The sequence below is a fragment of the Taeniopygia guttata genome, chromosome 12 (assembly GCF_048771995.1).
Source record: "Taeniopygia guttata chromosome 12, bTaeGut7.mat, whole genome shotgun sequence".
In the NCBI taxonomy this organism is placed as follows: Eukaryota; Metazoa; Chordata; class Aves; order Passeriformes; family Estrildidae; genus Taeniopygia; species Taeniopygia guttata.
The window spans coordinates 18,763,785-18,787,995 of NC_133037.1; the positions used below are offsets into that span (position 1 = coordinate 18,763,785).

Consider the following 24,211-nt stretch of genomic DNA (forward strand, 5'->3'; position numbering starts at 1 on the left):
CAGCCTCGCCCCACACAAGCTGCAGGCTGTGCTCTGGACTTCACACTAACTGCAAGTCAACCAAAACTCAAAGTGCCAAGAGCTGCATTATGAATAAAGACAGAAACAGGACACAGGCTGCACTTCCTATTAACCAAAACTTCTGTGTGAGCTGATGACTCTCTATAAACTCCTCAGCTCCTGTGCAGGACCCCACTCACCTGTGGGAACAGAGGCCGTTCCTCCCTAACCTTCTTCAAACAATCTGCTACCAGCCTCTTCATGGCCTTGGGGCAGTTCTTGTACAGCTTGCTGAGGTCTGGGGAAGCATAGCCCCTGCCAACCATGAAAATGATCTGCAAAAAACCCACAGCACAAAAGCCACGTTACACGAGGGGCCTCACTGCTGGGCAGCTTCAGTGCCCCCAGGCTGCTGAAACCCACAGGGCACCACCACAGCCCGGCAGGTTTGGCTGGCTGACAGCACAGCTCAGCAAAGACTCAACACAAATATTCAATATTCCAAGGCTGGACAGTAGACACTGGGATTTTTCCCTTAGTAAAAAGCACCCCATCCAGTCTTCCTGATGTAGCAGCAGCATATTTAACAGCAAAATGGGAATTTCCCATAACTGCAAATGTATAAAGCAGTATTTTACTGTGCAGCAAAAGCTGTGACCTGGGAATAAATTAACAGGGCACTTCAAATGTTTATAAAAAAGGAGTTTTTTCCTTTGAGTACCTGCACTGTCAATACTGAGGTGAACACTCAGTTACACATTGACAAAGCAGCTTGTCAACATCACTTGAGTTGGTTTGCATTTGTATTTATCCTGCATTCCTCAAGGACAAGGGGATGTGCCACGGGCAGAAATAAACTGGAGTGTCCCAGAAAGGTAATTACCAAAAAGGTGATTCAGAAATACAAACATGACTGACTCTCTCATTTCTATGTCAGGAGCAGAGCTAACCTATTTCACAAAAATGATCATCATTACTAGGAATCACAAATTTCTGGCCTCCTATACAGTAAAATAATTGGGTTTTTTTGTTTAACTGAAAAAGGAATCTGTTGCCATTCTGCAACTACTGAACTTGGCAGATTTTTTTGTGATGACATTTGCCAAAACATCCTGGGCACATCTGATGGAAGGAAGCCCCAGTTCCTGCTGGCAGCTCCAGGGATGTTCTGGCAATTCCAAAGCAGGCATTTCCAAGGTGAAAGAAATCAGCTCGCAACATTTTCACTCCAGATGTGTTACTAAATATATATTTTTGCACACAATATAATGGTAAAAGACTGCCTTGTCTGGAGTTTAGACTTTTGGCTTCATTTCTGCCAGCTATGTGAGGAGTTCTCAGTAGATGAAAACTAGACAAGCAGCAGAGGCTCCTCACCTGATCTCTGTTGTTGATGTGGGAGTAGGGCAGCTCTCCTGTCATCAGCTCGTATAACACTATTCCATAGGAGTAGACATCTGACTGGAAGCTGAAGGGGTTGCTGTCCTGCATCCGAATCACCTCGGGGGCCTGGCAGGGAAAACAAATTATCAACAAAACCACAAAGCACAAGAGGAGGGAAAGGATTTGGGAAGTGAGCTCAGCTGGAAATGAGTGTGCAAAGGGTATGCCCACAGCTTTGATGAGGTTACCTAAGGCTTTGGAGGAGTTCAGGCAGGGCTACTCCACATCTTATTAAAAATATCAATACAGCATCACACAAAAAAATATCAATGCTTAAACTGAAAAAGCATTTTGCCATTAGAAAAAATATTCTTTCTATCTGCAGCATTTATTGACTTCTGTTACACCTTACCCAGAGCTGAGTCTGAGTTTCACCACCAGTTCTTAAACTGGTATCAAGGTTAAAAGGGAAAAATACAAAATTCTAATCTCTTGTGAATTGATACTAAAACATGGTCAGGAAATGAAAGCCAAACACAAAATAGCACACAGTGAACAGATCAGGGAAGCAATGCAGGGACATTTTTATGTATTTGCAAATTATGAAGCTTCTTAAAATAAACAAGGTCAGATGACTGAACAAAACAAGGTGCGAACCATCAGAAGAACGTTCCCATTAGCTAAGATTTTTTTCCCTCCTAAAGAATTCCCTCAGAATTATTAAGCAAAGCAAAGTACAACAGCATAAGAACCACGATAAGGGATCACAGGAGCTTCCAAAAAACAGAAACAACCTCCCTTTCTATGACAGCTCAGCAAAGATGGGCTGTAAATTACTAAAATAAATACATTCTTTTAAAAAGCCTGCAATGAGCAAATATGCAGGGCTTTTTTCCCCAAGGTCTGTTTCACGTACACAAATACATTGCATGCCACTGGGTAAATAAATTTTAAATCCTTTTATGGAAAGGTTTTTTTAAATTTGGCTTTTTGTACAGCTTTTTTAAAGAAAAAAACATTCCTGCTTCTGAAACTTTTATTTCAGGTGATGTGTGTATTTTACAGAGCACAAAACAGTCTTAGCCAAGCATCCTGACATTTTTAATACACATTTCCAGATATACTGGCAGCCCTAAATATTTAAAATAACCCACAAGCCCCAGTGGAGAATCCATGGGTGCCTGGTGCCTACTTTGCCCCCAGTTCCATGTTAGCTTGGGACAAAAATCCACCCAGGACTGACAGACCTGAATGCCCAGGGCTGTGCTCAGGGACAGCTGCAGAGGGGAATATTTAATATTTAAAATATTTAGTATTTTATATTAAATTTATTTAATATTAATATTTAAAAGCAGGGAATGCTGTGCTCACCATCCACAGGATGGAGCCCGTGGGCTGCTCCACCTGCTGGGATCCACTCCACCTGGATTTTACAGTTGCCAGACCAAAGTCTCCTATTTTCACTGTGAGGCCTTCATGAAGAAATATATCTGTGGGTTTGTTAAAGAAACTGCACAAATTGAGTCAACAGATCTGTATTTTCTGACCTGACTAGCAAGTGCTGTGAGCTGTTTGTGAAACAAAGGAAAAGTGATTTTAAATTAACTTTTAACACTAAACCAGAGCAGATGTTCCAGCAGCATTTGTAGGTTTATTTTTATGGTCAACTACGACAGCAATTAACAGTTCATTACCACCCATGGCTGCAGCTCCTTAAATAACTGAGAAAGAGAAATAAGCTCAGAGGTCTCACAAGTCAGAAAAGTAAGAAAAAAACAATTACAAGAAGTATCAAAATAAAAAAAAAAAGTTCTCTGGTAGATCTCCTGAGGTTTAACTATGATTCTAACTGTAAAGATAGCCACACTATTTATAATTATCTCCTTCATAGATCTGTCTGTTACTGATACCAGCACCTTCTTTGCTGGGGTTATTTTAAGAAGCTATCACTTAATGATTACACTTAGGAATGCTGCAAGTTCAAAAAGGTAATTCAGAAATATAAACATGACTGACTCTCATTTCTATGTCAGGAGCAGAGCTAACCTATTTCACAAAAATGATCATCATTACTAGAAATCACAAATTTCTGGCCTCCTATACAGTAAAATAATTGGGGTTTTTTTGTTGTTTTGTTTAACTGAAAAAGGAATCCGTTGCCATTCTGCAACTACTGAACTTGGCAGATTTTTTTGTGATGACATTTGCCAAAACATCCTGGGCACATCTGATGGAAGGAAGCCCCAGTTCCTGCTGGCAGCTCCAAGGATGTTCTGGCAATTCCAAAGCAGGCATTTCCAAGATGAAAGAAATCAGCTCGCAACATTTTCACTCCAGACATGTTACTAAATATATATTTTTTCACAAAATATAATGGTAAAAGGTTGCCTTTTCTTGAGTTTAAAGTAAGACTTTTGGTTTCATTTCTGCCAGTTATGTGAGGAGTTCTAAACAGATTAAAATACACAAGAAACAGAAACAAACCCATGTGTGCACACAGATGAACAGGCACACACAGCTCCCATCAATGAGGAGAGCAGCATTTGGGTACCAGAGGACTGAATAAACCCCATTTCAGTAAAATAAGAGACTCTAGAGCACAGCTGTTGCACATCTTTATCCCAAGTGTGGTAAACAAGCACATGTTCTGTGGAAGTCCTTGCTAGCTCATCAGTAGGGATTGTCCATTATTAGTTATATATATAAATACATAATTATTAGCTGTTGCAACTCCCACAGAAAGCAAGCTGCACATTAGCAATAAATGCTCCCTCCTGCAGAGAACCAAGGCTCAGGAAGGATACTGTTGGATTTCATGTCTCTGTGGATGATGTTCTTTGCATGTAAATAGCTGTGAAGGGAAAAGCAGAAGAGCCATTAGCAGGGCTGCTCACAAAGGGCATTTCCATTCCCCCAGACAGTTTATTCAGTTTATTACACACTCAACCCTTCTGGCTTTCCATGAGGCTACTTGGGGGGCAAAAAGGGGGGGCAAAAAGGGGGGGCAAAAAGGGGGGGCAAAAAGGGGGGCAAAAAAAGGGGGGGCAAAAAAAGGGGGGGCAAAAAAAGGGGGGGCAAAAAGGAGGGGGCAAAAAAAAGGAGGGGGCAAAAAAAAGGAGGGGGCAAAAAAAAGGGGGGCAAAAAAAAGGGGGGCAAAAAAAAGGGGGGCAAAAAAAAGGGGGGCAAAAAAAAGGGGGGCAAAAAAAAGGGGGGCAAAAAAAAGGGGGGCAAAAAAAAGGGGGGCAAAAAAAAGGGGGGCAAAAAAAAGGGGGGCAAAAAAAAGGGGGGCAAAAAAAAGGGGGGCAAAAAAAAGGGGGGCAAAAAAAAGGGGGGCAAAAAAAAGGGGGGCAAAAAAAAGGGGGGCAAAAAAAAGGGGGGCAAAAAAAAGGGGGGCAAAAAAAAGGGGGGCAAAAAAAAGGGGGGCAAAAAAAAGGGGGGCAAAAAAAAGGGGGGCAAAAAAAAGGGGGGCAAAAAAAAGGGGGGCAAAAAAAAGGGGGGCAAAAAAAAGGGGGGCAAAAAAAAGGGGGGCAAAAAAAAGGGGGGCAAAAAAAAGGGGGGCAAAAAAAAGGGGGGCAAAAAAAAGGGGGGCAAAAAAAAGGGGGGCAAAAAAAAGGGGGGCAAAAAAAAGGGGGGCAAAAAAAAGGGGGGCAAAAAAAAGGGGGGCAAAAAAAAGGGGGGCAAAAAAAAGGGGGGCAAAAAAAAGGGGGGCAAAAAAAAGGGGGGCAAAAAAAAGGGGGGCAAAAAAAAGGGGGGCAAAAAAAAGGGGGGCAAAAAAAAGGGGGGCAAAAAAAAGGGGGGCAAAAAAAAGGGGGGCAAAAAAAAGGGGGGCAAAAAAAAGGGGGGCAAAAAAAAGGGGGGCAAAAAAAAGGGGGGCAAAAAAAAGGGGGGCAAAAAAAAGGGGGGCAAAAAAAAGGGGGGCAAAAAAAAGGGGGGCAAAAAAAAGGGGGGCAAAAAAAAGGGGGGCAAAAAAAAGGGGGGCAAAAAAAAGGGGGGCAAAAAAAAGGGGGGCAAAAAAAAGGGGGGCAAAAAAAAGGGGGGCAAAAAAAAGGGGGGCAAAAAAAAGGGGGGCAAAAAAAAGGGGGGCAAAAAAAAGGGGGGCAAAAAAAAGGGGGGCAAAAAAAAGGGGGGCAAAAAAAAGGGGGGCAAAAAAAAGGGGGGCAAAAAAAAGGGGGGCAAAAAAAAGGGGGGCAAAAAAAAGGGGGGCAAAAAAAAGGGGGGCAAAAAAAAGGGGGGCAAAAAAAAGGGGGGCAAAAAAAAGGGGGGCAAAAAAAAGGGGGGCAAAAAAAAGGGGGGCAAAAAAAAGGGGGGCAAAAAAAAGGGGGGCAAAAAAAAGGGGGGCAAAAAAAAGGGGGGCAAAAAAAAGGGGGGCAAAAAAAAGGGGGGCAAAAAAAAGGGGGGCAAAAAAAAGGGGGGCAAAAAAAAGGGGGGCAAAAAAAAGGGGGGCAAAAAAAAGGGGGGCAAAAAAAAGGGGGGCAAAAGGGCAAAGGACTCACTCCATGCCCTGCGCGGTCTGGCGGGCGATGTCGATCAGCTGGAACATCTGGAACTTGGTCTCCTGCACGTGCAGGTGTTTGTAGAGGCTGCTGCCCTCACACCACTGTGTGACAATGGCCAGGTTGTCCTTGGTCATGTAGCCCATGAAGAGCAGGATGTTCACGTGCCGGGTCTTCCTGCCAGAGGAGCACCAAGAGAAATCAGTGGCTGCACCAAAAATGCTTCCCAAGGCTGCTTCACATGCACTCCTGGCTGAATGGATTTCATCTCTGGAATCCTAGGTCAATGTGTGAGTGAGGCTTGGGCTTACAAATAATTAAAATGTACCACAGTTGCCATTTTCTGTTTTTCAGCTGGTCTTTTGCTTTTTAGTTACAATACTTCCTTTTAGTTATTTAAGAAATCAACATTTAAGACAAGGATGTCTGAAAATTCAAATGGTTTGACATCAATAAGCAGCAGTCACATTTGCAAACGCTGTTTGAAGCTATGGAACGACAGAAATCACCCTGGAAGCTGGGAAAAGGTGCCAGCTTTAGGTGGAAGACTGAATCCCAAGAGGAAACCAAAGGATAGCTATAAACCCTAAAGGAATTATCAGACGAGGAGATGTTTTTTTATGTATCTACTTGGTTCACTTTCAGGACTAACATCACAGACATCTCATTAGACAATAAAATACTTCAGGATATGAAAGCAGAGAACAGTTACACTGAGTATGTGTTTAAGGAAAAAATAATTATTATGCTGCAATTTGAAGAGGAACAGTTCAAGTGCTGCCTGGTGGTGAGGATTAGGGCAGAATTTATTAATCCCCACCTTTACTGCCCAGTGTGGTGTTAAGAGACCACAAAAATACTCTGACCTATGACTGACTTTTTTATTCTTCTCTGGAAATCTGCTTTTTGTGCCTATCACACAGAGAATGTTGGGCCAGAAGACTCCAGGGAGGGCTGGGAGGCAAATGTAGCAGGTGGAATATCAGAATTTAGCAGTGGAACACCAACTCACCTCAGCACAGCCACTTCATTCCTGAAAGCCTGGAACTGTTCTGGGGTTGGGTCTACAACCTTTAGGATCTTCACTGCCACATCCCCTGGAAAGACAATCACCACAAAAGTTATGAAAATACAGCTTCCCTTTCCTCTTCAAAATAACATTAATACACAATGTAATTAAAATGTCTCATTTGTGCACAGCACACCTCCTCTAAAGGGTCAAGATTTCCCTGCAGACAAATTGCTGTGGTATCAAGCAATTAATTTAGCAGAACTTCAGTCTAATGAAAAAAGTCATTAATTCATTACTCACACACCTCCCTTCTATTTTTAAGGGCTATGCTTGGCTAGAATGCTTTTTGCAGGATATATGTACACAAACCTTTGTGGTTTTATTATCACATTTAAATATTGAAGTGTTTTATATATAAACTTCATTTGAGCACATTAGAAAACCCAACAGCTCTCCTTCATGCAGAGTTTCTTTATTTATTTGATTCTAGATACCTGAAGAGGTGTGACTATTCTATTAAAATAAATCTTAATATGAATTTAGCTTTTATCATGAAATCTAACTGAACTAATTTTTCCTCTCGATTTCCTTTTCATTTCAGTTTCATAATGAAAATCAGAAACTGCTCATTACTTTTAGTGTAACCATAGTGCTTCCCTTGCTGCTGACAGCATTTGGGCTTTGAGACATGCAAGTATTGGCTTACTAAAAATAGAGGGCAGCAGGTAAGTTTCCAAATTTGTTTTCTCCATTTTTTTTCTGACAATACTGCTAATTAAATTAGGGCCTGGAGGGGTTTCTGTGTGTTTCTTTTCCAAATCACAACCCAGGAATTTGGAAACAAATTCTGCAGCTTTGCAGGGTGCCTGTTTTCAAAATATTCCTACAGATCAAACTCTCACATTAATCACTTTTTCATTGAAGAAACTCCACAATTTATGCAGATTTCCTTTCCATCCCACCTTGAAATGAAGCATGCTAATTAGACCACAAAGGTTTTTAGAGAAGCTAAATGTAATTTAACAGCAGGCTGTGGAATTTCCCAGCTAATAGAAAATAAACCCTTTTCAGAAAGCAAGCTGGTATGGAACATGGGAGTGAGGAGACCAATGGAGTGAAAATGGAGATGCAGTTGTGAGATTCAGGCTTGGTGTCTGTGTTTTGCTGTAATCCCAGTGCTGCTCTTTCACAGCAGTTCCTGTTTCTGCCTGTGCCTCTGGTGAAGGATGAACATCCAACACCCCTAAATCCATTCTCCCTGTGCCTCTGATGAAGGATGAATATCCAACGCTCCTAAATCCATTCTCCCTGTGCCTCTAGTGAAGGATGAGCACCCAGCACCCTTAAATCCATTCTCCCTGTGCCTCTGGTGAAGGATGAGCACCCAGCACCCCTAAATCCATTCTCCCTGTGCCTCTGGTGAAGGATGAGCACCCAGCACCCCTAAATCCATTCTCCCTGTGCCTCTGGTGAAGGATGAGCACCCAGCACCCCTAAATCCATTCTCCCTGTGCCTCTGGTGAAGGATGAGCACCCAGCACCCCTAAATCCATTTCCCCTTTGGTGGCAGATGAGCACCCAGCACCCAGAGCCATTCTGCCTGGGTTGCTGCCCCCCAGATCAAGACTCACCGTGCCACTTGCCCTTGTAAACTGTCCCAAAAGAGCCTGAGCCTATCCTGGTGGAGAGCATCACTTCACTGGCTTCTATTTCCCAGTAGTAACTGGAGTCTCTCTGTCCACGAGGCCTCTGTAACAACAATTCACAGGGATTTCATTTTTAATCACCTGCATTATACACACAAAAAAAAAAAAAAATTAAATAACTTCCTTCACACAAGTTCAAGTTGACCTGAAACCTCGAGGGGTTTGTCCTGCAGCTTGGATTTTTGTTTTTCTCCTCAGTTTGGGAGGGGTGGTGGGGGTTTTTAGCAAAAAACCCAAACAAAAAATCATCCCATTTTCTTGGATGCCTTGAACTGTTTATCGTGAAGGTTTGCACTAGAAAATTAAACCCTAATCTGAGATGCTAAAATGAACATGTATTTTATGATCATTTTAAAACATCTGAAATATTTAAGAAAATAATTTCTTCAAAAGCACAATGCTAAAATTCTGCAACTGTTACATATTTAAACAGAATAAGCCAAACAGATGAGAGCAAAATTCTCAAATGTCTAAGTGAGCAAAAACTGGAAACTCCACTAAGCAACTGTGTTTTCACTGTGAAAGCTTAAAGGCCTTCAAAAATTTCAATATTTTATCAATTATTATTCTAACTTTCTAACTAACTTTCTATTATTCTAACTCTTCTTTCTATCCCCCCACTCCTAAGTTTAAAGCAAACCTTTGAGGGAAAAGTTGCATTTTGTAAAATCTGTTTTTCCCTGAGACATTTGACTCTCCAATGGAAATGAAGGCATTGTCAATATGCACTTTCTATGGAAACAACACAGTTCAAACAGTGCTAATAAAGCCAATTTTAAATATATTAAAACTGGATCAAAAGGATGCAACCTCTAAAGATTTAAAAGGTAATCCTTGGACCTGCACTGGCAATGTCACACCACTGCCTGAAATTCATTTGCAAGAACACTTTGTTCTGAGTATTTATAACCCAAGGCAACAGTGCCATCATTCCCAAATTAATTACAACTAAATTGTTCCTGCATACACAGCGCAGAGCAGCCCAACATTACCTGCACCTTTTAGTGCAGAAATTTATCCCAACACACCACTCCTCCCAGCAGAGTTTAACTCAGTTTTTAATTAAAACAAACACCACTATACTTACAATTTTGTTTTTTTCTTGTGTGTTGGATCCAGGGGCTCTCTCTCTTTGGGCTGGGACTGGGGTTTTAGGCTGGGACCAGCCAGTTGGGCTCATGTTGTTAGGACTTCCAGACAGAGCAGAGGGTGAGGCTTTAAGAGAGAAATACAAGAAAACAGTTGATGAACAAGAAAACAACCAAATAAAATCAGAAAATGCTTAATTTTTGAAACCATACCTGATTCACTATGGCTTCGAATTGCATCCTGCAAGAGAGAAGATGGATAACAAAGTTAATAAATGTAAGAGAGCACACCAAGGAACAAGCAGGGCTGCTGTGGAAATTGCTGGGCCAGTTTTGGTCAAGTGCAATGCAGTACTGGCCAGCAGCTCAAAGGTTTGGGATCTGCTTATCACACCAATCCTGCAGGAAACCCATGCAACTTGTAAATTCTGACAACACAGGGAAGAGATTCACAGCATATTGAAAGGACTGCTACCAAAAAGGAAAGGAAAAAAGGGCACAAAACAAGAAGAACCAGCAGCAATACTGTCTGCATTCCCCCTGCACTTCATGCTCGTGTTCCAGGTGTGGACAGAGCTCCTGGGGTGGCTTCTGCCCCAGGGGACAACTCCCAAACAGTTTTTGGGTTAAAGTAGGACTTTTAAAACCCCGCAAGTATTCCACCTCAATGTCCATTGTGAAATTACTCAACATACTACTTCAATCCCCAAAAAAGGCTACATCAAGTGCCCCTACACAAACCCCTCTCCTTTTCCAAGCACATTCCCACAGGGAATTTGGCATTTGAGCAGTGTTTTCCCACAGGTCACCAGGACAGTGCCACAAGTGTCACCTCATGCCACGGGCACAACACAACTCTACAGCCATGCACAAGAGAGAACTAAGCTCTGACAAACAGCACTGCACAGCTTTTCTCACTTGCCTTTTGTATTATCCCAAAGTACAAACAGGAAAGGGAAAATATCCAGGGACTGTGTAAGTACAAAGCAAGAACATGCACTACAGAGAGGTTAAACACTGTCAAAGTTAACAGAAGTCAATGCAAATTATCTAGCTAATTAGTAGAAAAATAAATGTAAGATTTCATAGGAGGACAGAACAAGCCCACAATGCACTCCACAGTTTCAAATTAAGATTATCCTTAGCAAAGATTCAGTTATGAAATACACTGTTGTAGCTAATTAGCTGCATTCACCCAGGCTGGACTAAGTACAGCATTCTTGCAGATTGCCACTGCTCCACACCTGAGTGGATTAAAATCTGCATGAACAACCAGTGAAGAACTCCTCAATTTACTAATTTTATTCCATTTAAGGATAATAAAAACCTTTCAGAACCTGAATACAAAGTGATTGGTTTTGTACATCAGCCTGAGAATGTAACTGCTTTCAAGGAAGCTGGCAAAGGATAACTAAAGTATTCAAATTGTTTCTCATACTTATCTAGTGGAGTTCTTACTTTGAAAAAAGTATTTCTGAGCTTCAATCCTGATGTGAATATTTGCTTCTGAATTCAACAACAAACCAAACCCCTTGTTTTTTAGAGCTGTTCTTACAACACAAATAACAACATCCCCAGTGCTGTAGTCTGTCAACTTTACTTTGATGGGAAATAAAAACAGTACAACTTGCTCTTAATCTCAGGGCTTTGGATGGGTACAGTCAATACAGACCATTTCCAGAGGGAAAAAGCCATACAATGGATGTGTTTTGGGAAGGTTTTGCTTTAAAGGCTGTGAGACCCAATGCATTCTAATCCAAGCCTATTCACACTCAGAGGAGGATGAATTCAGCCAGCTAAACTGAACATGAAGCTCTTTATCAATTTGCCTCTTCCAATTAACAGCCTCAGTATTTGAGTATAAACATGCTGCAAAGATTCTCATCAAATCAGGTCCAGATTAAACACTCCACGTGGACACTGCCATGGCTTACAAGTTATAGCAATCCTGTTAATCACAAGAAAACAAAAGGCACCAAGGAAATACCTACTCTTCCCCTCAAACAAAAGCGTCTGCACCAGGAGCTGGGAGAGGCATTCAGGCTGTTATTCTAGGCCAACACAGTAAGAGATAAAAGAAAAGAACAGAGGAAGCATAAAAAAATATTTCTAAAAATTAAAGCTTAGGCTAAATGAAAGAAAAAGTAACCTAATTTGCTTGATAAATAATAATTAAGTGCAGTAAAATTTTCAAGTATTCTTGCTCAAACCCAGAGGTTCATTAGGATCTATCCTTGGGTAAGACATTTTTTATGATGGTTTTTCTCCTGGTGTGCTAGAAAGTCTCTGCTACTTTCTTTCTTCATTGCTTTGGGGCTTTTTAAAAGCCTTCAGGACATATCAATTATTTTTATGGTAATGTGAAAATCCAGAATAGAAAGTGTTTCTGGCTTTCCTGCTCTGCATAAAGAATAAAGAAAGCAATGTCTCCTTGAAGACTCATCACTCTACCAAGGTCAGTAATTCAGATTTTCTTGAGTGCTTCACTGTGGTTTGTTCCATCAGAGATGGTCAGCCCAGCCTCTGAACCAGCAAAAAGGGCTGGGAGCAAAAGAAACCCAAAGAGAAAGGGAGGACACCTTCCCCCATAAACCCAGCTGACACAAAGCCTCTGACCAAAAATGCTTCCTGGGGCTGCAGGGCACTTTTGTTCTGCTGCCAAGGCCCAGAGGAGTTCTCCAACTCCCTTCAGAGGATCTTCACATTTCACAGAAGTCCATAAATCACCAGCTGAAGATGCAGGTGAGCTCAGCAGTGAAAGGCTTTTGCTTGACCTCCAGAATTTTTAAACTATTCCAGAGGCAAAAGCAACAAACAGTGCTTGCTCTCTTCCAAGTCCTGCAGTTCAGCACTTTCCTCTGCCAGCCTTTCCTGCATACCAGTTTGTTAAGGTTATCACAAATCAAAATTGAAGAAACCCAACCATTTTAGGCCTGATTTCCAAGAGCTGTCCCTCACTGCCAGCCTAAGGTAGGAAAGCACAAGAAAAAGGTGCTTGAGGGCAAGAACAGCAGAAATAGTCTCAGAGCTGGCTTCAGCCCACAGGCCCAGAACTGTCATTAATTCCATAGAGGTGTAACACAAAACAGATCCCCAGGGAAGCTTTGACCTGAGCATTCCAAGTCCAAGAACTACACCCAGACTTAGGGCACCTTTAGTCTGATTTTAATTTAGCACCAGTTCCCCCACAAACCCAGAGTTTTAAATTTGGAATAACATTTTTAGACATGTTTAAAAACCATTTCTTCACAAAATTGAGCTTAATTCTTAAGCATCTTTATACACCCCTAGAATTTACCAATTACTTCAGCAAAGTTGATAGACTGCAAGAATTAATTATTAACTTCCTATGCAAATGTGTCTCCTAAACTCTTCAGCACTCAGCCAGCTGAGGCAAAGAGTGAGCAGTGGAGAGGAAGGCAGGAAGGAGCAGCAGCCAGTGCCTGTGCTGGCAGTGGCAGCTCCAGCTGAGCCCTGAGCTCTCTGCCCCAGCGTTGTTACCTCGATGATGCGGCTGTCCACAGGCATCGTGGTGCTGACCATGTGCACGTTTGGGGTGGATGTGGAGCGCTGCCTTTGGGACAGAGAGCCCTCAGAGGAAGGGTTGGATGGGTTGAAAGTGAAGGCATGAGGTGTAGAATACCTGTGCTGGGAGCTGAGAAGGAAAGAGAGACAAAGGGAGAGTTGTGGTTAATTTTTTCCCCTCTGGCAAGTGAAAAACGCTGTTCAATGCAACCTGTCCAAAAGCAATATACACACAATTCCAAGCAGAGAAAAAGCTGGGATTTACACATCAACTAAACTACTTGGTCAGCTGAATCATTCCCAGTTTAATTTAAGAAAGAAATTTAAAAGATCTTGTCAGCTCACATATTTAGTGTGCTTAGCTGAGGTCTGTTTTTGCTGTTAGGGATTTTGCCACCATTCACCTCAATCCCCATCAAATCACATTTCATACACTGACAAAATACGGGCTCTGAGAGATGAATTCAGGACTGGGAAACTAAACAAACTGCTCATTTCAAGCCTGTTAAATGCACAGCTTAAGAGCTAAGCCCTACATTTGTAAAGCTTTGCAAGACTGTTCAATGGTTTTCACAGAACAGCCAGCAAGGAAGTCATGAAACCCAACACCAGTTAAAAGGAGGCCAAGACTAAAATCCAGCTCAACAAAGAGTTACAAACCACAGCTAAGGCCACTCAGCCCATGAGGATCCCAAAACACAAATGTATCTTAACTGAAATGGGCCAGCCTTCACAAAGCCCTTCAAAAGATCTATAAAGTTAGTAAGTCACTGCTCAACAACACTGGAAATAAGAGTAAGATGGCAAAGATCAATTCCCAATGCAGTTTCCATTAAAATAAAGAAATAAAGACATAGAACCATTCACATTTCAGCTACATGCTCTGTGCCTCATTCCTAACCAGATTTTTCAAATGGGTGCAGAATAAACAAAAGCTGGCCTGCTCTCTTCAGCCTCTAGAATTTCAAGGGAAAGAATACAGGCACATGTTAGGGCCAGGGGACAGGCCCCTTGAAAAGGGACACAAGTTTCATTTGAGCACTTAAAACTACAGGCATGTTCTTTTTAAGTATCAGAATATTCTTTAAGAGGAGTATAATTTCAGTTCCCGCTCTTCTCTCCTTGAACTCCTATTTGTCATCATAATATCAGAGCATTATTTTAGTTATGGATGTGACTCATTCACCACAAGACACAAACTCTCAATGCACACTACCTGACCAGATAAAATAAAATTAATTCACAAAAATACCAAAAGGGAGCCTTGGATTTTCTTAGGCAGGAAAACAAAGGTCTCCAAAAAGCCTTTAATACTCTACCTTAAAATTTTAAGGCTAAAAATTGAAAATACAACATCTCAAATCAATGCTTTGGTGGATCTAAGAAAAAGAAAGAACTGTCAGTGATGAAGTGGTGTTGCTGCCTTGCACATTCATCCCAACCTTCTATCAGATTGCTCTGCTTTGGAGGAGCTGGGGGTCTTTGGTTGCTTTGGATTGATTGTTTTGAAAGAAGTGTATTTCCCAAAAGAGAAGTGACAGGAAATACAAGCTTACCTAACAGGTATCCGGGAGACAGACTCCCGCATCCGTCTCATTGTCAAGGGAGGTAGTGCAGGGACACCACTGTCACTGATATTTGAATTTGGGAACAATCTGAAATATCAACAAAAACAATTACAACTTCAACTGCTACACTACCTCCTGTACAATGCTCTTGAAAGCTGAAAATTTAAAGGGCTGTTTCTTTGCAGCATGATTAACTTCATGAACACATTCCTATCTTTACATTGTGCTTTTCCTCTGTGTACAACTAAAATCTCTGCCTTCAGACTCCCAAAGGAAAGTTCCACGTTTTCTTTCCAAACTAGAGACACAAAATCTTTTTATATCAGACTTCAGATTTTCTTGAAAGGGTACTTGACACAATTAAGTTCTATTAAAGCCAGGTAGCACCAAGTGGCACAAGTCATCCTGCGCTCTCTTAGTATGAGAAAATGCAGACTCACATGAGCAAATTTAGTTATAAAAAATTACAACCACTAAGACACATAAAAACAATTACAGGCTTTAACACTTCTGCATAAAAGGACTTCTAACACAGTAATTTTCAACTTTTTGCAACTGGTATTAGAAAGTGTTATCCCTCCATCCACTTTCTCACCATTCACCACTTTCACCAGTGTCAGAAGTTGAGGTGTAGAATAGGTGAACACCAAAGTTTCCAACAGCTAAAATCCAGCTGAATCATGCCCTGGTTTATTCCTACCATGTGTTGTGTGAGAGGAATTGCTGTCCCCCTGCTCAAACAGAGGGCATTGGAGCAACTGCCTGGTCACTCAAGGCATTTGTTTGCTTGTCCCAGAACATTAAAATCCAGAGGCAGAACAAAAGGCAGTTGATGTGCACGGCCTTCTCCCCTGGGAACAGACACTCATTGCTGGCTGTTCCATGAGCTCAATCCACAATTCTGCAACCCAACAACCCAAAAGGATCCCTGTGATCAGAGCTACAACAGCAACTGCCAGCCAGCATTGCTGCTGCCATTAGAAAGGAGCAGTCCTTACAAGAGCTGCCTGATGTTGCTCCAGTCCACACACATGGTTGGCACCTTGGTGCTGCAGTGCTCGTGGAATTTGTAGCCACAGGTCTGACACCGAAAGCCATTGAGCAGGAACTTCTGGCAGATGTCACAGAAGGCAAGCTTCAGAAACGTCTTCCGAGCCTGGAAAACACAGCCAGTGATTAATCCCAGCTAATTATCTCTTCATCAACTGAGATTTGGATCTTCAGAGCCCGACAGAAATAAATGACCATGCTAAAATGCTGTCAGGTTGCTACTAGGCCTAAAACCACACTCAAATGTTTTAGAACAGATTTCCAGTTTGATTGTAAACCCAGAAAGTTTAGAAAAAATAAAGGCTTTATTTACAAAAAAAAAAAAAAAAAAAAAAAAAAAAAAAACAAGGAGAAATAAAAAAGGACAAATGTTCTGTCAAATGCAAAAGCAATTTTTTTGCTCAGCAAGGTGACAGAGCTGTGTGAGCCAAGAGCTGGAGTTTTTGTTTGTTTTCAGTAGCACCAAAGAGGTGAAAGAGAATCAGACTGGAAGGCCCACCTCATTTTTTTTATTAGTCAAAACTCTTGGTGTTTATGACTTGCATGAGAAATGTATTTCTTAGTAATCAAAATAATCTAAGGAATTTGTACTTCTTTAAATGGCAGACTACTTTGTTTGTTTAAAAGCTTCTGATGTATGGAAAAATATTAAAATGAACCAAGGAATTTCCTCCTCCAGAACCTACTGGAGAGGAAGGCTCCAAATTTCAGCTTCTTCCAGACCTGGAGAAAAATATTCACTTTCTGCTGACCAACTGCAGACGACATTTTCTGTAGTTTTTTTTAAATGTAACGTAGAAGCGAAGTGACTTTCAAGTTTTGCATATAAACCCTAACCTTTCTAACGGATGCAAATGACAATCCTTTAGGATTTAGAATTACCACAATGTATTTCTAGAACAAACCAAGAAAAAAGCTGAAATATGGGAACAGAGTTCCTTCCCAGGGAGAAGACAATAATGCAACATAAAACTGTTAGAGAGTTGGGCATTATCTCTTTGTAAAAAAAAAAAAAAAAAAAAAACAACATTTTTTTAAATTTTTAAAAATTAAAAAACCCAAAAAGCACAAAACTACCTTCTACTTATTTGTTTTCTGTGGAACAAATAATTGATTTTTGAGAAGGAACTACAAAGTAAAGCCTTTCATTCCCCCATAGAACACACTGTCAAATTAGAAGGCAGCATTACCTCACAAAATAATGTCATGACCTGCAGAATTAATAGCACCTCTGAACAGCCAGTACAAATAATAAATATTGGACCATCATTCCAATGAAGCTGCTGAACTTATCCAGCCTTTTTTGACTGATGAGCTAGAGACTGAAAACGGAAATTTTCTCCCTTTTCTGGACTTTAAAAACATGGGTATCTTACCACAACAGTTACAGACACAGGTTATTTATGTAAAATAAAAATGGCACTCATCAGACCTGTGAAGAATATGCACAGCATGAGCTTTGACAGTCTGTGACACCTGGGGATCACCAGTGTAATAAATACAATTCTGGCATTTCACTGCAAATTGATATTTAGGGAATGTAATTTGTGGGGAACAGGGGTGAAAGGAAACAACCACAACTTCTGAAAATCCCTGTGTCTAGAAAGCCAAAAGCTGTTTAATGCCCAAAACATCCTTTGGCCAAATCTGTGGCTGAATTGATAAAATTCCCAGCAGAATACAGAGCAGGAAAAGCTTACAAAATTGTGTGTGGTGAGTGGGACATGGTCAAGGAAGTCCACTCGGAGCTCCTCTCCAATCAGGGAGGCAGCATCTGTGTTCCAATCCAAACGGACTTTCTTTCTAAAAGAGAAAATACAGACAACAAAAATCACTTTGGAGATAAGTCTGGCCTCATCAACAATTATGTTTTGTGAGTTTTCTGTGTAAACTGGAAACAAATACCCAAAAAAGCTACAGTGAGCTAGATAGATCTCAGTGTCTTTCACTCAAAAAATCAGAAGCAACTTGGACTATATTGCAAGTCACTTTTTCTGCTACTTTTTAACATGTTATTTCTTATAAAATATGCACCATAAAGCACCTGGAAAATTAATGGAGTCACAGAAATACCTTTACAAAATAATGAGTGGCACCCTCAGTGACACAAAATCCATTATTAGGTGCTTGGGCAGTGAGTGGTGACCCCAGAATGACCTCAGTTGCTCAGAGATGTAACCCCACAAACGCTAGAGGCTGCAGGGAGCTTTAAGCCCAAGCCTGAGGAGATGGGAAGTTAAGTGCATTAACTCCATGAGATACCTCCACTCCCTCAGCTTGTAAAACAATAATTTGGTATTTAATAGTAGCATCATCAGCCCTACAAAAAAATACAGAATATCTGAAGTGAGACTGAAATCCAAATATTGGGAAGCTGTAGAGGAATGCAGAGCCTTAAAACTGAGCACATAGAACTGTTCAGGGAAGTGGGCTAAGAATCATTGACAATGAATTTACCAGCTACAAAGACAGCAGAGAAATGCACCTCAGATATGAAGGAAGGCATCACTTCATCTAGAGCATGGCAAAACTCTCACTAAGGGGCAGCAAGCACTTGAGTGAACCCCTCCATTGTAAGTATTTTCAATATTTAACTTTAAAATAAAAATGAAATTGCCAATACACAGGAAGATGACAGTAACCCAAGAAGAAGGCAAAGAAAGCAACAGAAAGTGTTCACAACCAAACTGCTTTTAAAAGAATTAGCCAGAGGGGAAGAAAACATTACTGCTGCTATTCCAAACCCAAGATTTTTACATTCTCTGGGGGGGGAAGTTTCACTCTTACCCTTTCGGTTCAGCAAGAAGTCGAAAAACTGCACAGCATTCAGGCTGCAGACCTCTGACCTTCAGTGCCTTCATGAGGCAGTCATGCAAGGTCATCCCATTTCGCACATTCACCTGTGACCAAAGGGAAAAAAACCAACTAAACATTTAGACACTGCTGCACAATTTCTTTAAGCTTTTCCAAGAGTGGAAGACCATTTTCTCACTTTAAGAAACTCCAAGAAAACTGCACAAAGTGCACTCCTGCAAAGGATGTTCTGAAGCCATTTTATAACTTCTCAGTTTCTCACAATGACTGAGTTTCTATGAAACAAGATTTTACACAAGTAGGCAGCCTATCGAAGGAATAGAAATGCAGGCAAATGGTGCTACCTCAAGTACAGAAAAGAGTTTAATTTAGATTTCAGGAAGCTTTGAGTAAGACTATTATTAGGTACACTCAGCTCCAAGAAACTGAAAAGTGTTCCCTCAACAAGTTTCACTTCGGCTTTAACCCCCACACTTCATAGTGTGGATCCAAATGAGGAAAATGACAGAAGTGTCATGCAGGCACCATTGCTTAGGTCAGCCAACAACGACTTTTAATGTGGAATATGCTCATGTGTTTTAGAAAAGTCACAGCATAGCAGCAGAGCAATACAGCTTCTCAAAATACAGTTACAGCGCACATTTAAAATAAAATGCATCCTGTAAGACCAACCAACTGACCATCACTCCATCCCAGTAAGACCCTTTTGAAGGCAGGCATTTCTGGTGCCACATCACAGCCCAGTGGCAGCAGTGGCACCAGGACAGTCTCTGTGAGCTGCAGGCAGCACAGACTCACCACAGTGCGCTGCTTGTTGGGCAGGAAGACGCGGATGGTGTTGCTGGTTTTGGACGTGTCTGAGATTTTGCCGTCGTCGGACGCGCGGCGCTGGTACCCGAACTGCTGCACGATGGTGGGGGAGATGCAGCTGGGGCCATCAAAGACAGAATCCTTCAGCCCAAACCCATTGCTGATGGTCTTCCAAGCTCCCTGGATGTGCTCCATTGGTGCGGCCTAAGGAGGATTGGGAGAGTCAGGGAAATGGCCACGTCCCTCCCTCTGGAGTGGTGCTCTCTCCTCCTCACACAGCAAACTTCAGCCTTTTCTGGAGGCATCTGAAGCTGCCCTGCCTGGGGAAATGATCAAGCTGCACATGCAGGGTACAGCTCACCCACAGCTCACAATCAGCCTGGCTCCTGAGAGCATCTCACTCCCTACACAGAGAGCAGGAACAGATGTGGAACTCCACTGCTGCACTGCACCTCAGGGTCACAGGAGCACTTCACCAGCAGGGTAATCTCCTGATTAGTGTCTCACCTTTCTGAAAGGTGGCCAGATTATAGAATCACAGAATATCCTGGACTGGAAGGGACCCACAGGATCACCCAGTCCAGCCCTGGCCCTGCAGACAGCCCAACAATCCCACTCTGGGCATCCCTGGCAGTTCCTGCAGCCCTGGCAGCCTCTGGGCTATGCCCATTCCCTGGGCAGTGCCAGCACCCTCTGGGGAAGAACCTTTCCCTGAGCTCCAGCCTGCTCACAAGAATAAAGAGCTATGCAGGAGACCAGCACAACAGTCCTGTAAATCAGATATGCCACACAATCATTACCCCAGACTGTTAAGAAAAGAGACTCAACAGGAATTACAATACAAAGAATTTCTTAAGGAACCTATTTTTATCACTGTGATAAAAATGATTTTGAGGCTTTGGTTGGATAAAAACTTGGAGGTTTTTTTATACTATCACAGTTTAAATAGTGTGAAACAGCAAAAAAATTTTATCAACCTTCACACCACTACGCTCAGCTACATTTTAGCATAAAGCCTGGGACAACTGGGATCGTTCAGCCTGGGAAAGAAAAGGCTCCAGGGTGACCAGCTGAAACCCTCCTGTACCTGAAGGGAGCCAAGAAGAAAGATGGAGAGGGATTATTTACAATTAACAGGATACAAGGAATGGTTTCAAACTGCCAGGGAGTAGGTTTAGATAGGATACTGGGAAGTACCCCCCTCCTGTGAGGATGAGAGGCCCTGGCACAGGTGCCCAGAGCAGCTGTGGCTGCCCCTGGATCCCTGGCAGTGCCCAAGGCCAGGCTGGACAGGGCTGGGAGAAGCCTGGGACAGTGGAAGGTGTCCCTGCCATGGCAGGGGTGGCACTAGATGGGCTTTGAGGTCCCTTTCAACCCAAATCATTTCATAATTTTACATCTTCCAGTGGAAGGACACCAACAACCCTCTCCCCTGCACGCTTCCAAACCAGCACAGGTTTCTGCACATGCAGGGACAAAGATAAAGGTATCACTGGATTTTTTTCTCCAGCTATCCCAACTGCAATGCAGCTTGAACTCCAAACTATACTAAAACATCTTATTCAAAATCAGGCAAAACCAAAGCCTGTACTGACATCAAACAACCTAATTCAGAACACCCAACAGTGACTGAACACCTGTCAGCAGCTGCTCAGGTCTCATGTCATGTGTGGTCCTGCATCTCCTTTGTTGCAAATTATCCGAACCCTCCAATACATTTCCTCATGTTTATGTCAGAGAAAAGCCAGTGTTTCAGTTGAAAAGTTAAGACAATAGAATTCTTGGATAACAAAGATCTCCACTAATGCTATGTGTCCATTCTGGGGTGTCCAGAAGGATAAGCTGAATTTCAGAGTGTTTTCCTTCACAGCCCAGCTCTGAAAAGGCACAGCAGATTGGCAAGTAACTTTGGTCCAGACCTCAACCCAGGCCTGCCCAGCAGCCATAAAGGAAATGTAACAACAAAGTTCCAGAGAAAGGTTTGGTTTAGGTGAAGTCATTACCACCACATGCAAAGCCCAGAGCAGCAGAACCCTCAGCCTCAAAGGGAACTTTCAGTCAGTTCCTGAGCCTCTTCTTCACTGACAAGGCACACACTGCCAACACAGCCCCACCTTCCCCCCTGCCAACCCCTGTCACTCCTCAATCCATCAGCTCTGCAGGTCCAGCTGTCCAAAGGTTCAAAATGTTCAAATGTCAGTAAGATTTAAACTCCATGCCCAATCATCTAACAGAACTGACATACTTGGATTCTTTAAATTTTTAAATCCATGGTATCTAAATGACAAGAGTTTTATATTTGATGTAAAAATGGAATAAGGAATAGGAAGACACTGAGACATTCTGACAAATGAGAGATAAAATTGAGGAATACAACTAAGTTCACCACACATAAGCACCTACAACATCTCATAATTCCTAGGCACCAGAAAGGTGAAAAACAAGTTATGTTCAGTTACAACGCCCACATAATGCACATGGCAGCTGAAAGAGTAACTACTGAAATGGCAGCAATAAAAACTGAGATAAACGTTAGATAAGAGGAGAAAGATGAAACCAGAGAGCTTCTCTTAACTTATCCCCTATGGGAAACTCCATTGTTTCACCCTTCCAGGTAACACATGAGACTAAACAAAAAGAGGAGCTTGACTTGATTTTTCTGCTGATTTAAGGAATAACAGGACAGCCATCAAAATCTCCTTGTCCCTGCTGATAGAAGTTGACAACACCCCAACATTACAGCCTTTATATTTATTATTTTGATATGCTGCCAACATTTCCTGAAAAATTCTAGAGAAAGCAGGAAATGGCAAAGAATTCAAACTTGCATTTTGACAGAAGATAAGCTTCACACCCAAAAAGTGACTTCCCTGCTCTCAGAGTATCCTCTCCCCCAAACCCTGCACACTGAGGCACAGCCTACCAGGCAAGATCACTGCAATGTATTTTAAGGCTGTTGCACACACAGAAAAACACAGACAGCAAATGCCACCAGCCTTCTGTAGACCCAAATGTCAGTTCTATCTTTAATTAGGCATTTGCATCCTTCTCTCCCAGGATCTTTGCCTCAGTAAGTGCTGGACAGTCTCAGAACTGGCCACATCTGGCACAGCCCTCCCTTCCAGCAATGCCCTGCTCTCTCCTGCCATCACTGGGGTTTTGCCATCTCTTTTGGCTGAGGATTCAGTCCCTGGCAGGCTGGGTTTGCTCACAGATGTTGAGTTCTTTCCCTAGAAAATGGATGTACCACACACAGCATCCTCAGCTCTCCTCCCCACGAAGCTCAGGGCTCTGGATGCTACTCGGACACTCGGGGAGGAGCCAACACGGAAGGGAAAAGAAGAGAAGAGAGGTCAGACCCGGTCTGGAGCTGGCAAAAACCTGCCAAGTGGCCTGAGGGTGGAGGGGGATGGGAGAAGAAAAGGAAGTTTAACACATCTTCACAGTCTCCTGGGGAGAGACAGGGAATCCCTGCTGGAAAGTTGCTAAACCTGCTCTGGCATCCACTGTTTGAGGGCTGGCAGCTGGAAAGGTGGAGCTTGTTGAAGAAACCCAAACTGTCCTGACTCTTGTTCAGAGACAGCCTCTGAGGGTGCCAGAGGTTCCAGGACCCCACAAACACCTCTTGACCCACGCCATGAACAGTCTGGTTGAAAACACTCAAATTCTGGCAGAGCATGGGCAGCCATGTTCACTTCTCAAGCCTTATTCCAGATTATTCTCATGGAAGAACATAGTCAGAAAAGCTGCTGCCCAGGAGGTGATTCTGAATGACTTACACCTTTCTCCTGCCCTCCAGTGCAAAGAAAGCTGGCTTCAAATTTATATAAATCTATACAAAACCATCAGTGCATGCACAGGTAGGAGAGAAGAGCATTGACAGGGCCCTGAAGTGAACAGCTTAGGGCTGACAAAAGGTGCCATTTAATGACACAGGCCAGCACTGCACATCCACACACCACGTCTGCTCACTCAGAACCCTGAATGGGCACAAAGGCAGAACAAAGCAGGGAGAACATCTCTGCCCACAGGTCTGAGTCCACCTGAACAGGTCATTGATGTGCAGAGCACAGCCCACCCTGCAGGGTCCTGTAACCTGGGCCTGGCAGTTTTATTCCCTTTGGGTATTTTGCTCCAAGCAGGAATGGATTAAAGGTATTTTTACACACTACACTCATTTACTCCAGCTCCTCCAACATCCACCCCAATTCACTCCAGTGAAAAGATGTTGGAAACTCTGTTCTAAAGAGAAATTTCATTTAAAAAAGAGGAAGAAAGATTTTACAATGATGCCTTCATAACTATATTCTTCTTAGGTTTGTCTCTTTCAGAAAAAAATTGTTTGTCTCTCTTAAAATTAACTACAAGCATATTTCTGAAACATAATCATTACCAGATACTGGATTTATGTTTATGCCATGCTCAAATAATCCACTGCCAGCTGGATGTTTTCATGTATATTTCTAAAAATTTTCTTTAAATCTTTTCTTCCTGTAGCTCATCGCTTTCATGAAAATTACTTCAAACAGCCTTTCTCCAACTGGAAAACTGCAACAGCAGCAGTCAAAGAATATTTTAAGATATTAAAGCGCATCAGCCCCATTGCAGATCCAGGACTGATGGGGAACCAATACCGATTGGTTTCATATTAAATGTTCAGCCTAAGCAGAAAAATAATGTCATTTACTGCTGCAAGACTCCCAGGAGCTCTGCACACTCTGACCAAGACTGCACTTTTCATTAGCGCTGTTTGCACACATTA

General features: G+C 42.2%; 1 protein-coding gene across 8 annotated transcripts in view; it reads right to left on the reverse strand.

The window, feature by feature from the left end:
- Nucleotides 1-24,211, reverse strand: part of RAF1 (Raf-1 proto-oncogene, serine/threonine kinase) — a 65,055-nt gene that overhangs the window by 2,102 nt on the left and 38,742 nt on the right. For 5 of the 8 annotated variants that reach the window (XM_032750705.3, XM_072934866.1, XM_072934867.1 and 2 more), the window contains 16 exons: nucleotides 19,438-19,653; nucleotides 18,613-18,725; nucleotides 17,526-17,628; nucleotides 15,774-15,931; nucleotides 14,764-14,862; nucleotides 13,184-13,337; nucleotides 11,674-11,733; nucleotides 9,896-9,923; nucleotides 9,682-9,809; nucleotides 8,520-8,637; nucleotides 6,889-6,973; nucleotides 5,877-6,053; nucleotides 4,188-4,234; nucleotides 2,755-2,873; nucleotides 1,378-1,509; nucleotides 201-335 (listed from right to left, as the gene is read on the reverse strand). In XM_032750705.3, coding sequence (XP_032606596.1) covers nucleotides 201-335; nucleotides 1,378-1,509; nucleotides 2,755-2,873; nucleotides 4,188-4,234; nucleotides 5,877-6,053; nucleotides 6,889-6,973; nucleotides 8,520-8,637; nucleotides 9,682-9,809; nucleotides 9,896-9,923; nucleotides 11,674-11,733; nucleotides 13,184-13,337; nucleotides 14,764-14,862; nucleotides 15,774-15,931; nucleotides 17,526-17,628; nucleotides 18,613-18,725; nucleotides 19,438-19,644 — 1,863 coding nt within the window. In that variant the 5' untranslated portion in view covers nucleotides 19,645-19,653. The remainder of the gene's footprint in view (nucleotides 1-200; nucleotides 336-1,377; nucleotides 1,510-2,754; nucleotides 2,874-4,187; nucleotides 4,235-5,876; nucleotides 6,054-6,888; nucleotides 6,974-8,519; nucleotides 8,638-9,681; nucleotides 9,810-9,895; nucleotides 9,924-11,673; nucleotides 11,734-13,183; nucleotides 13,338-14,763; nucleotides 14,863-15,773; nucleotides 15,932-17,525; nucleotides 17,629-18,612; nucleotides 18,726-19,437; nucleotides 19,654-24,211) is intronic. The other 3 variants (XM_032750706.3, XM_032750704.3, XM_032750707.3) reach the window with 3 other exon arrangements.